Source organism: Acyrthosiphon pisum, chromosome A1 (assembly GCF_005508785.2).
Source record: "Acyrthosiphon pisum isolate AL4f chromosome A1, pea_aphid_22Mar2018_4r6ur, whole genome shotgun sequence".
Taxonomy (NCBI): Eukaryota; Metazoa; Arthropoda; class Insecta; order Hemiptera; family Aphididae; genus Acyrthosiphon; species Acyrthosiphon pisum.
Window position 1 is genome coordinate 58,713,712 of NC_042494.1, and position 14,820 is coordinate 58,728,531.

Here is a 14,820-nt window from a genome sequence, read left to right on the forward strand (position 1 = left end):
TTATACTAAAATAATGATGTATTAAAAGTCGAGAGTAGACTTTTTCCCATTTCATTTATTTGTCATTTACTCAATTCAATAACATAGTTTTGAGCAAATAAAACAGTAATCAATGTAAGAATTTAATAAATTGTTTTAATATTCCATTTGCACAGTACGTATTTACCTCCAGAAATTCAACAGAGTTAATAATTGATTAGGCGTTGTTTAAAGAACTATTAACTAAATGAAATAATAGTAAAATGATGTTGAAAGCAGCTCTAATTATTTTTATGATAATCAATTTATATAATATATAAGAATAATAATTAAGATAATAAATGTATTAATAATAAATGTTTGGCAATTTTTTATTTTCTTGAATTGTAAACAATTCAATAAATTAATATAATATATTGCGCGGATTTTGTTAAGTTTTCATAATCTGAAAAAAAAATAATGTAGTTTATTATATATTATCATATTATGTTATTACAAATAATAATAATTCAATACGCACCAAAATGTTCTGCCATTACTATTTCTTTTTGCGCAAGTATCACATGGAGGTAAAGGCACATTTATATGAGGTTGTTGAACAACCATAGATTTGAGTCAAACGCTTGTCTCATATTAAAACCTGGTGGCGGCGGCGGTGTTGTATATAAATTACAATGTGGAGTTGCTGTAACTATTGCTGGATCTATTGATGACCAATCCAAATCTGAATAGTATACATTTATATTAAAATAAAATGTATTTATATTACACATTTAGTTTATACTTTGTTGACACTCACTATGAGAAGATGATTGACGTAATTGTTGTTGTAATGCAAATGGATTATTTTGTGGCAATTTATTAGTGTTACCTGTATAGAAGATACAAAGTGAAGTATTAAACTGTGGAAGTTTAAAATCATTTTTAATTCTTATGGACATATGTTTTTTAACTAAATATTATTTATAAATCTCTTATTTTTCATTAACACTAATTATTTTAATATTATCTACTCAGTACATAAACTCTAACTACACTCAAATGAAAAATTATTATATTAAATATAGTTTAGGGCTGGGACTTTGCATTGTTTTCCAATCCCATTCACACGACGCTCGTTTTAAAACATAATATACATTTCAGATATATTTTAATCAGAATAATAAGTTTTTATTTTATATTTTTTTAACAATTATCAATTTAAATGGAATTTGATTCAGATTTTCTGTCTTTGTCTAACACACGCGTGACAGGATTTTAGATGTGTTCTTTGCCAAATATACAAATTGATATGATAAAATCATAAGAATTTTGAAAACAGATTTGAATTTGTCGTCAAGTCTACTTAAAGTAGACTTTAACACATTTTAGATTTTAATTTCTCTAAAAATTGAAAAACGACAATTTTTTAATTCCTCTTTTTTAGCAAAACATTTTTAGAAATTTGGGGGATAATATCCTAAATGTGTCAATTTCAAATTTGTTTTCAAAATTCTTATCACTTCATTAGATCAATTGTTATGTTTGGCAAAGAACACTTCTAAAATTCTATGTCCCATGCGTCTGTTAGAAAAAGGAACACAATCGAGAGTGACTTCCCTAAAGGTAATATTTTCAGCATTTTAAGGTTTTTAGAGCATTTAGCAATAACATTCGGTTTTAAAAATTTTAAAATAGTATTTCAAGGGTATTGTTTAAAAAAGTAACCTTTTAACGTGCTAATAACTAACAAGGATTTTATATTATGATCGAATATTTATATCGAATATGATCGAAACTGGATCGTACATGTAAAAATCAAGTTTACGAGGGCAATGGAAAATTAAATGATAATAATAATTTTTTTTTTCAAAAAAGTCCATAAAAAAGATTTAAAATTATGCAGTCCTGCAAAACTTTTTAATAAATGTAATTAATTTAAATAAATGAATAAATTTATTTATTTTTTGATTTAAAACTGGTTTAAAATAAAAAAAAAATGAGTTGTATTTTAAGATTCATTATTTTCAATTGTTAGAGTATTACATTCCCAGCCCTGTATATCATTTTTCTATAGTACTTTGTTGATGCAACTTTGTATTATTATTATAAAATAATTAATTTTGAAAATCTGAAATATATAAAATTGAAAATTACCAGTGTTACGAGGAATACTGATACCATAGGAATTGACTTGATTAGGAGCCGATGAAAATCCGGGAGGCGGTAAACATGTTCTTGTGGGAGCTGTATTATTTATATGAAGATTATCCATTAATTTTGTGCAATAAGGAAACCTTGAAAAAATGTAATTGATAACATTGTTAAACATATAAAATTATAAGATAAGGTTATAGTCAGTAATTTTTAAATAGTGAATCATTAAATTTTATCCATACCCGGAATTTTGAAGTCTAGATTGATACATATTAATATGATTTTGTTGTTCCATATATTCTGAAAGTGCACGTTGTGTAACCGAAACTGAATCAAATATATCATCGTCTGATGGTAAATTTAACTGCAACACATAAAAAATGTTATTATATTTTTTATAATTAACTTAATTAGTAAAGCGCGGATTTATATGCATTAAAAACCAACTAAATAAGCACTAAAAAATCATAAATATGCGTGAAAATAAAAATTACACATAAAAAATTCTGTTTTTTTTAATATTTAGTTAAAACAATATATTTATAATTAAGGAACCCTACTATAAATATTTTCCTTAATTTTATTTCTGAAATAATGTCAATGGTTATTGGTCGAATCGATATTTTCTTATCTTGGTATATGTTTTTTATCTCACCGATCTAGGGCAGTGGTTCCCAACCTATGGTCTGCAGGACATTGGATGGTGGTCCGTGAGACGTAATAATAAAATATATAATAATATGATAGATTTATTTATAGTGGTAATTGTTAATAGTTTTAAACTTTTACTGAAAATTAAACAATTATAAACATTATTATAATTTATAAGCTATAAGGAATTTTATTGTTTTTTGTTTATTTATAAACTTTAAATTCTAAAATGTGTGAAATAAAGTGATTCTTGTTTATAAGAAAAATAAGGTCTAAAATTGAGGTGGTCTGTGACGCATCAAAAGTTCTTTAAGTGGTCCATAGTGTCAAAAAGGTCAGGAACCACTGATCTAAGGTCGTCTTTGGGAAAACTGTTAGGTATAAACTGTTTATACTTACAAGTATATCTATTGATTTATCTTGAGATTAATCGAAATAATAAAAGTATAATATTTTTTTCTTATATTATAATAGTTTATATTACAAAAATGTGTAATAAAACATTGAATAATGCACTAAAATTGTAAAATGAGCTTTTAAAATAGAAAAAAAATAGGTAAATGTCAAAATATGCACTAAAAAAGTTTCATTTTTTAAATCGTTATGCCATGAAACAAATGTTGCAATACTATCATGCAATCAACCAGTACAAATATGCAAATGCATATAAATCCGCGCTCTATTAATAAGATATATAAATTATACATAATATCAACATATTAGATATTTACCATTGTTCTATTTAAATCCGAAGATGGATAATTATTCCGAGAATTATTACTATTATTTGAGAAACCAAATGCTGCTTGCCAATCTTCAGATGTTTGTACTTGTGGTAGGACATCTGGTATTGGAGGTAAAATTGCACTGACTGGAGGACTCCAGTCAGGTTCACTGTTTAATACTGTACATAATAGATACAAATTATGAATATCATTGAGGTAAATAAACAATTATAATAAAATATTATCTTACCAGGACTGGTTTTACCATTTGTTAATTTAGAGAAATTTGAAGAGAAAAATGAATTATTGTTATCTTGTTCAAATATTGAAGCTGGCTTTTGTGGATTTTCAAATAATGATTCTAAATAATTATAATCATAAAAAATAAATATTATTATTAAAATGGAATTTTAAGTAGTTGAAAACAATACAAAAAAACCTAAATTTAGAGTTAAAGGGCCCCTCGGGCATAGTCCTATTATTAAGATTTAGGTTAACATTAAAACAATAGTGTTTTAAAAATAAATCTATACAATTATTATTTTCTGTTATACTTCAGTAAATAAATATTGAAATGATTTAAAATTTATATCCTTGCTCAAGAAACATATTAAAATGTGATGTGGGAAGGAGGGGAGTGGGTCATCAAAATTATGTTGCACTGAGTAATCAACAGTCTAAATACGGCTCTGAATTGGTAAAATATTTGGCAAACAATTTTTCTGGTTTTGGTAAGTATCATAGGCGCCAAGATCTCAAAACACATTGGAGCTCTAAGTAAAAAAAAAAAAATTATTTTTGGGTAATCTTTCTACTGTTAGACTTATAATATAGAATGATGTAATATAAATTCAAATTTATGGTTAAGAAACTAATATGTTAGTTTTATCTTATTGTGTTGAGCATACCATTTATATCTAAAAACAAATCAAATTATACAAAGTTAAAAACAATCGGGTAAAAATGGTTATGGTAAGGTAATTTCTCATGAGTGTTGAGTGTAATATGAGACAGGGTTAAAAATGGCATACATTTAGCTTTAAACTTATATTTTGCATTTTTTATATTTCTAACCGATATCTTTTTTAAGGGCATACTATGAAGACAAGTGAAAAATGAAAAAAATGCCTATGATGAAGTATACTAAATAATTTGATACAGTGTATTGGATATGAAAAAATGCACACCTACTAAGAGTGATCATAAAAAAAAAATCATAATATTATATCCTTCATTTGATTGGAGTGTAAATAAAATAAAAAATAAGGAAAAATATTTTTTGTCAAATGGGGCGATAGAAACTTAATGGCAATATCATCCATCTTTAATAATAGTAAAATGGACTTACATTTGCAGTAGTATACTACCAGTAGCGCACACTCAAAAATAAATAGAGGTAGCATATTGAATCTGTTACCTTTATATTGGCTGATAGGGTAATGGCTATAGCCTATAGTTATTCAATAATTTATTTTTAATAATTGTATACATAGTAGAATTTTAATGATGTAAATATTTTGAGGGCCCGGGGGTCCACCCACCAACCAAAAAATCATGGGTAGTAGCTGCTATCCTCGAACCTTCCAGTATGCGCTACTGTATACTACTATCATAAAACCTAACACGGTAATCTATTATTGGTAGTTTAAACTAAGTTAGAACATCAGTAATCAAGGTAAAAAAGTCAAATAATATTAGTTAATCCTCTATCAAAAAAATCCTAAAAATAGTTCAGATACATCTAAAGTATATAAAAAAAAATTCAAAAATTACATACCGCTTTGGGTATCATTTTCTAATTGGTTATTGCTAAGAGATGGTTCATTATTCCAAATTTCTTTAATCAAATTTCTTTTATTTTCAGTACATTCACCATCTAATGTACTTAATTGTTCTTCTTCAGCTGAAGGTATAGAACTTGGAGTTTTGACCTTACCTTTCCTGAAAGATACATCATTGTATTTATTAGTGAAGTTAATATTATTTTAAAATCATAGAAAAATTAATTAACTACAAACCTATTTTCTGGTGAACTAGATTTCTTTTTATTTTTATGACCATTGATTTTAACATTTTGAGATTCCCCTTTTTCTAAAGTTTTATCAGAGTGTGAATTGTGATTTGTTAAATTAAATTCAACTTCATATAATCTATCATCTTCAACTAAATACAATTAAATTTGATCAATAAGTATACAAGCTGTATTTTAAGTTGTGGTCTACCAATACACGTTAATAGATATTTTACCTGGAGAATCATTGCGTGATGTACCATTATTGAGAGAAGGCCAAGATTCCTTATTATTTTGTGACAAATTTTCGATTACACCATTATTACCTGAAGAAATTTGAATTGGAGGAGAATTTTCTGGCCTCCTACTATGAAGTAGAAAAAAAAAAAAATTAAGTACTAATTTTGAATAATAATAATAATAATAATAATAATAATGATGACATACCTTAGCACAACATTGTATTGCTCATATAATTTCTTTTCATATTCTTGGTGTTTACCCTGCTGCATTTCATCTTTTGTAAAACTTGCTTCTGGTTCTCCTGTAAATATATATTTTCCAATTTATAAATAAAATTTATGATTTATTAATTACCAATTTACCCATTTCGTGTAAATACATGCAATCAGTTTTCGGACAAGGTTGATTTTTCATAAAATTTGAACAATATTTTGTTGTACCCAAAGATGCTTTTAATACTCTATTATCTATAATGACATTGTTGACAGCAAGTATAGCCCTAAGCGCATCTTCACATCTTGAGTATGTTACATAAGCACTTGCACTTGGACCCTAAGAATTAAAAATACATTTGAGATGATAATTATATTTATGTAATAAATAGGAAAAAAAATAAAGACAATTGGTATAGCTATAATTATATTTTACCTGTGTGCCAATATACGAAGTACTTTGATTTATAACAACTTTTAATATTTTCCCAAATTTTCCAAAATATTCATGTTTCTTGAGCGTCTAAAGTTTCACAATATTTCCAAATATAATTAAATTTGTATACACAAACTACACATTGATCAAGTTGAACTTATTTTGGTATTTGTAATGTATACATATTTTATTAAAAGAAAACATTATTTTTTATTATAAATCATAAATTAAAATGCATGCAATGTCATTATTAGATTCGTATGAATAACTTTATCTTTATTATTAATATAATTTTTTAAATATCTTAATAATAAGATGTCTAGTTACAATAGCATATAAATTATTCTTTTGAACATTTAAAATACTTCTATAAATAATTAAAAATAATAACTTCCTATACATTTTAACAAAGTAATAATAAAAAATTATATTAATTGAATATTTTTAACTTGTCAATTTTCTTATTGATTATGCTATTGATAAATTATATATAGTTACTTTTATTTAATTATTTTGTTCTACTAAAATATATAATTAATTTTTTTGTAAAAATATATTTCAATATAAAAAAAAAAATTATAGAAAATGTATAATAAATTATTATTGTTTTGAAATAAGTATTATGCATCATTTTGTACTAGACCAGTTAATTGGAAATAGGATGTCGATTTTAATAGAACATAAAACTTAAATTTCTGTCAACTAATTTCAATGGAGAAACCAATATTTAATTTGATACTTGCTAAATGCCTCAATTACAATTACAATTGTATATATATAATTTTTTTTAAATATTGATTATAACAAAAGTTATTTCATTCATCAGATAATTCTGTTACACCATGTGTAACTTCTACCTATAATATAGGGTCAGTTTAAAATAAATTGGGGCCAACTGCATGAACCAAATTGTGGCCCTAGTTTATGTATCTAAATGTTAGTGTATCTATCAAAGCACGCCCAAATTTTCTTAAATTTAAACTAATGTAGAAAATCATTTTTAGCCAAGTTAAATATGTTTAACAATACTTTATTTTGTATAATAAATGGTTTGTTGTTGCATATTTACAGATTGTATAAACATAGGTGATAAAATAACCATAATTGCCTATTGGTTTAATAAGCATTCATTATAAACATCAACACAGCTGATTAGAAAAACAATTAATATACCTAGATATTAATTTGTTGTAAGGAAATGTATAAAATATGGGATAGCTAAATATTTGGAGCCAAATGCACATGCATCGTTTGCACTTGATATCATTATAACATATTTTTCAAAATCCGAAGTGTAAAATAAATCTATAACTTTCTCGATAACTTTAAAGTAAAAAAACGTAATTTTTAAAATAGGCAACCTTGAATCCAGAATAAAATATTGAAAATTGTCAGCATATATAATTGAGAAAATTGATTAATTTTATTGTTATTCATCGATACTCAAAAAATTTTATTACTACTACAGTACTCTACTAACTTTTTTATATGAATTTTTGTATTATCATAAATGTAGGTACATTGTACATAAATGTTTTTTAATTTTTATCATTATTTTTTTACACTTATATGAGTAATAGATATCTAAAGTTACTTATCTATGTCAGTAAAATGAATTGCTTAGTTTTTGGGTTTTAACGTAAATTATATTACATTTTTAAAGTGTATTTATGTTAATATGTTTAAATGGTTTTGAATTTTACACCTTGATAATAATAATCAACAAAACTATGTTATGTGTTAATTTTAAATACTTAGATATATATTAATATTTACTTTGATTTCCGAGATTGTTGTTACACAATAAGGTTAATTATTTTTGTGTTTTAAGAAATAATAGTTAAATACATGCATTCTAATAAATTAATTTAATATATTTTATGATAAAATATGAAAGGTATTAATATTTAATAGTTATAGTAATTTTAATAAACTGTAGGAACATAATATAGAGCACAAATAAATGCTTGGATATTTACTTCAGCTTCTGATATCCGATTAGGCAGACCAACTACGAACACTAAGTTTTTTTGCAGTACTCGCATGTTATTTAACACTTTTCTATCCTCGGTGATCTTGTTCTTTTTTTGTTGATGTTTTTGTCGTTTCTCTGCCTTTAATTTGGCTACTTCCTCTCGACTGAGTGGCTTGAAATCAGCTGGATCCTCTGGGTAAGGTTTGCGGCATGCTGGACACAAGCCATTCTCATCGGTACGAATACGATGCCAGCAAAAGCGACATATCTGGTAGCCACATGTACATGGAAAGAAGTTCAAGTCATCCACCTCAAACGCTTCCATGCACAATGGACACTCGGGCTGATCATCACACATATGATTCAGAACAGACATGGCAAAACCTGCTGGATGAAAAAAAATGATAAAGCGTCTACTGAGATTTGCATTAAAGTAGGTTAGTGAAGCTGATCGACGCAAATAGATTATCAAAATGCAAAACGTAATATGCAATATTATAAATTATGGTCTTTTTCGGAAGAATTGAATACCTTAATAAAACGGATTCCGAACAGGAAGGACTGGCGTTCATGTCCTCCAAATAATAATTTAATATGATAACCTTTTGTTGCGGTACTTACCTCAGAAATTTAATTGTTATATTATATACGTATATGTTGTATAATATATTATATTATATGCGAATAATAATATGTATTTATTCGTTTCGCTTTCCCAACACACGTAAGTCTATCGATAATCCTCACCGTATAGATAAAAAGGTATCATACAATATAATCCGAAAATTTTGACAACCCAAGTAGAGTAGAACTATTGAAACTTTCGACAATCGACACAGGTTTTCAAGCTATTACGCACACAAATCAACATTCGACAATCACTCGGAAAATTTTTTGTGTATTGTTGCGCAGGCAGCTGTTTATTGGACGGTGGGCGGGGGGCGGAGCAGTGTAAACGTTATTGATAATTTAAACATGAATGTCTTTGGATGCGTTCGGCGTCGGAGCCCGCGAAATTTGAAATATTGGTGATGAACACTATTTTAAGATGATTTATTATTATTTTTACCGTTCTGTACCGTAAAAGGCTCAGAAAATTGTGGGAGGGAAGAATTAAAATATATTATAGATATAATAATAAAATAGAGAAAAACAAAGGCCCAACTCATCACTCATCGCCACATCGGCCGTCATCACACAGACCCTTTGGTTCAGTAAATAGGCTTATCACAGAAAGTATTTTTGTCGGGAAGTTTCTAACGAAAAAATCTACACACCCCTCAAAGATCATTTTTTGAAAGTTTGTTTTGAGTTAATAAAAGGCTTTAAGTAACTATGTAGCATGTCTGACCATTGGCATAGTGGTCATACACGTTAAACACTATTTTTCAAACACTACAAATGCACAACTCATTACATTATTGTATTTTAATTATTTAGGCACTTTCGTTCTATGGTAATGATATTTTTGTAGTTAAAACATAGATGTGTTATGATATTGATATCCGATATTAATTAGAATTACAACTGAAAGTTAAATTATATATATTTATAATAATTAATAATTGTTATCGTTGCTTTAGTGCACTATATAGGGCTGTGAATATGAAGTATACCCGATCGCCGTGAAATCCGTTCTTGTTTTTAGAAATATTATCGATCGTTGTTATACTGACATGACAGAGAACCTGATATATTGTAAAATTAATTTTTAAAAACGATCAGACAGTATACATTTACCAACACTGGATGTGGGCACTTCACTTGGTATACTTCCTTCGACACGAAATAATATAGTATGTGATATTAATATTAAATAATAACTTTGAAATCATAATTGATATTAGAAAAAAACAATTCTGAGCAAAAAAGGCTGGTTGGTAACTATATAGTTTTCTTGTTTGAACTTCAAACCCCTACCAAAACAAAAAATATCCCAATGTATTTTCTATATTTTTAAATTTATGTAAGAGAAACGTGAGGACTGAGGAGCTCTGTATTAATAAGCTCTTGATTTTGATCCTCAGTCCTCAGTGCTGCTAAGTAGATATATGTCCGTTAAAGAGTTATTTTGTGCTCTTGTTCTATATAATATTAATATTCCCATATTTCCGGTAATTCGAGGCAGCTTGAACCTTGAAAGACTTTAGCGAAAGTTTTTGTGACTTGTCAGCTATTTATTTAAAATTTTAATTCCTTGCGCACCTCATGATTTTTCCCCAGTTTCTATAGTATGCTAATATCTTCTTTGGCCGAGCCACGGTTATCTATACCAGCAGATAACCGGGGGCGAGCAAAGGCAGACTGCGGGTATTTGACATGATGTTGAATGTTAAAACTGAGTCCTCTGTCCTTGTATTGCTGATAATATATTTTAAGGTACTTCAGTATTAATTTCGGTCCAAAGCTCATTTCTATATTTCACGTGGGCAATTCGTGATGCATCTCTAAAGCGGGTGATGTTAAAAGCTAATGTGGACCCTAATTTAATTTGTAAGTGTAATTTAATTAATTTAAGTTAAATTATGTATTATGCAATATTTATATTGTAATCTTTAATTGTACATCGTACTCATGTATTAAACGGGTTTAGCCCGTATATACACAATAGGTAAATTGATAAAACAAAATAAAATATACAACTGGTTGGCCGTGGTGTAAACTGTAGAAGTGTAGAGTAAACTGCAATGTGAAATGAATGAGTAGTGAGTAGTGACTAAAATGACTAATGAGTATTGACTATCACCCAGCTTTACGTGACTACGTTGTAATTATACATAATCATTTGTCGATTTTCAACGTTCATACTAATGTGTCTTTTCGTGGCTTATAATTATATTTTGTTCCTGTTACATATTTGTCCATAATCGACAATTCTTCACTCGATGCCATCGGCCAACTGTCTAATTTTATGAAAAATATTATCATACCAAATGTATTGAGTCAATATTTGATAGGTAGAGTAAGTTGTGGTTACCTACTAAGATACTCATATATGATTAAACTTGTAATGTATTAAATTAATAAATGATATCAGCTGATAATCGATTTATACATAGGTGAGTTGCTATACTACTGCAATAGTTAGGTACACAGAATATTATTCTGTGGTACCTAGTTATATACCTAATAATTAATATTTAACCGATCACATAATAAGTACATCTGCCATACAATTTTACATTAATGTCATTAATAAGTGTTGAGTATACTCAATTATTATAATATTTGAGTCCAACATAAAACAAACCGTAGTCTCAATAAAAAAAATATTAAATTATAAGATCATAATATTACACCTAACAGGTAGTAGGTACTAATATGGTATAGGTAGGTAAGTATGTAGTATGTAATTATTAAAATTACAATCATTTTAAGTAGGTACCTACTAAACAGTATACACGAACGGAATATCTATGTATTAACCTTACAAAATATATATATAGGTAGGTAGGTCGTATAGTTTAATCTACGTCACTTTATTCACTACACATAATATTATTATTTACACTGCTGCATGTGTCTGATTTGTCTGAGTGTAAGCAAATAGAAACAGAAAACCATACTCTACTCGTATAGGCATGCTAACTTTATAGTTAGGTATACTTTTCTAATGTATGAACCTAAAATTATTAAATTATATCTTCAGGTGCCTTGTGCCAACCTAATAATATCTTATTTCCTAATACAAATTATGTGTATAAATATAATATAATGATAACCATGGACTAAGATTATCTTAGTCCGTTATGATAACTAACCTAACCTAACCTATAACCTATACGGCTATACTTACAAAATAAAATTAATAATTAAATACCTATAGTGTATAGGTACAATCACTAGAGTGTAGACACTACCACTACTATAGGGCATAGGCCAAAAATACCGTTTTATTTATACCGTCAATAAGTCTTAAATAATTATTATTATTTAATACAATTAAAACTAACAATAGTACCTATTAGTAATTATGGCAACTAAAGTAATGATGGTCGATGGGTAGACTCAACAAGTATAAATGCATAAAATAATATGATGTAGGTACCTACTTATTCATAAGACACATCTATATTAATAATATGACCATATATAGTGTGGAAATATAAGAAATTGACAAGTGTTCAACTTGTCAACTTGCGTGTTTACCAATTTTTTTTTTTACCATAGAACTATTCAAAGGTTTGACCTTAACCTAAATATATTTTTGCCAATGTTATGTCTGTTCTTTAGCCAAAAAATATTCAATGTTTTCATTTTATTTACTTAAGTTGTATACTTTTATAGAATGTTTAAAAAACGTATGAAGAGAATTCCTTTCTATATAATATACTATTATACTATAAGATATTATACCTATGTATTTTAATTATAAATTATTTTAAAGTGCGTACCTACCACACATGACACATGTCATATAATAAACAAAAATATCAAATTATTCAAACAACATCAATCATAGCCCATAGGTGCATTGTTTTATTATTCAATCACATTTATCTATTTCTACGTAAATTTAACTAGAAACAATTTGATGGAAACATATTTAATAATACCAATAATTAGTGTTGAGTTTATCTAGATAAATATTCTTTTATCTTTTATCTTATCTAGATAAATAGAGAATACATAGATATATACAACAAACTAGATAGCCGTCTCCTTCTTGTCATGGAAGTCGGCCACCACTGTAGTACAAAGACGGCTATCTAGTTGTTGTATATATCTATGAGAGAATATTAACTTACACGGTTATCTAAGATAAAAAGCACCGTTATCTAGATGAATTTATCCAGATAATTTAATTTATTAAACGGATTTTATCTAATATAAATTATAGGTATACAATTAAGTAATTTATTAAGTAGGTGGTATTTACTAATAACTATCGACATTATCGATAACATATTATTAAGTTATCCTATATTGCTACGAGCTTACGGAGAGAGCCATAAACCAATATAAAAAATTTATTCGATAATTAATCTAGATAAAAAAATTTTTTTCATCTTTATCTAGATAAATAAATAATTTAGTTATCTTTATATTTATCTAGATAACATTATTATAATTTATCTTTATCTAGGCTCAACACTGCGGCAATAATTACCATAATATAATATTATAATATGTATATACCTTAAAATTGTAGATTTTCAAAAATGTTCATTAATAATAACAAATAATTAAGTATACGTAAGTGGTACCTATACCTAACCATTACCTACTAAGTGACTACTGACTAGGTACATCAGTAGTACCTTATTATCAATAAATTTAACAAATTTGAGTGTAACTTCGCGCAATGTTGTCATCTAATTAGTTATTTCGATATTTTGGAGTCAAAATCGTATAGGTTAATAAAAATCGATAAAAAGATCTTTGAAAGGCAAAACAGATTCAATAATATTTATCTTTAAAAGTTTAAACTCAACATTTTCTTTGAATTTTCGGAATAAAATGCAGCTACAACGATATAATTATGATACCCGCACCATACTAAATTAACACACACATAAAATTATAAAAATCTATGTTTAAACATAGGACTACGTATTTTATAGTAGGTAGGTAGAAGGTACTTATCAAAAAACATATCCCAGCAATAATTGTTCATTTTTCTTTTTTTATATAATTATTAGTGTTTATAAATTGTATGTACCTAGTATTTTTATAGACCGATATTATCAAGTCTACAATGTATTTTAAAAACTTAATTTTTTTCTTAAGCGCAAGATGAATTACCGAAAACGTTAATATGCGTTTCATATGGATATGGTTTATATTATTTTATATGTTTTATATTTTACATTATATAATATATATAGGTATAAGAACAAAATTTATTTTTTTAAATACCTATCCACTTGTAATACAAAATATCCAGTAAGTAACACTTATTTCCTTATGGGATCCCTATGGATATGGGTAACTGGGTAGGTCACACATTGTTAGAATAGCAATCACCTATAATTTTATATGTACCTAGTATGTATACTATACATCTATATCTATAATAGTCCAGAGTCTAATACATAAATAATATTTTATTATTATAAATGTATGAGGTATTCACTGATAGAATATCAATTTATATGTTAACTTATTTTATTTCCCATTTCGTAAAATGAGTATAAATTATGCATTTATCTAAACGACTTGTGAAATTCTCATGCATTTAAAATAAACATTTAGTATGTACTATCTTTTCATAAATATCGATTTTGTGTATTGGTAACTTATTTTGTTGCTAGATAGCGTTAGTGAATATATAAACCGTAAATAAATAAAATTTGTTTTTATTTGACTAGGTCATATTTACACATATTATTATGCTTAGAAAGTTGTAAAGGTATATATAACTATAAACGATAGAAAAATATTCTCGTTTTATTTTCTTGGCAATAGGTTAGTATGAAGATAATAATAAACATTATTTCAAACATAGGTAG

The 14,820-nt window shown here is 26.8% G+C and overlaps 1 protein-coding gene across 7 annotated transcripts; it reads right to left on the reverse strand.

Annotated features, from left to right (window-relative positions):
* On the reverse strand, positions 1-9,263 carry LOC100158735 (CCR4-NOT transcription complex subunit 4). Of its 7 annotated transcripts, none has more exons than XM_001947945.5 (15): positions 8,990-9,263; positions 8,373-8,755; positions 6,394-6,480; positions 6,108-6,297; positions 5,950-6,046; positions 5,739-5,869; positions 5,510-5,654; positions 5,269-5,432; positions 3,742-3,852; positions 3,498-3,670; positions 2,358-2,479; positions 2,116-2,255; positions 779-850; positions 500-703; positions 1-424 (listed from the first exon to the last, which is right to left on the reverse strand). In XM_001947945.5, the coding sequence occupies exons 2-14, from the start codon at positions 8,742-8,744 to the stop codon at positions 561-563; spliced, it is 1,947 nt and encodes a 648-aa protein (XP_001947980.1). In that variant the 5' UTR covers positions 8,745-8,755; positions 8,990-9,263; the 3' UTR covers positions 1-424; positions 500-560. The 7 variants fall into 7 exon arrangements, with proteins under 7 accessions (XP_001947980.1, XP_008185278.1, XP_008185280.1 ...); XM_008187056.3 differs by having other exon boundaries at positions 8,373-8,752; positions 9,116-9,259; XM_008187058.2 differs by having other exon boundaries at positions 8,373-8,752; positions 8,990-9,243.
* Between the last annotated feature and the right edge of the window lie 5,557 nt (positions 9,264-14,820).

Bases quoted from the DNA above. Each gene is read 5' to 3' on its own strand.
- LOC100158735 (XM_029487319.1), bottom strand. From the start codon at position 9,137: ATGATACCTTTTTATCTATACG. The intron at 2,480-3,497 runs GTAAATATCTAA...TATGTGTTGCAG, and splicing joins CGGATTTAAATAGAACAATG to TTAAATTTACCATCAGACGA. The intron at 704-778 runs GTGAGTGTCAAC...TATACTATTCAG, and splicing joins ACGTCAATCATCTTCTCATA to ATTTGGATTGGTCATCAATA.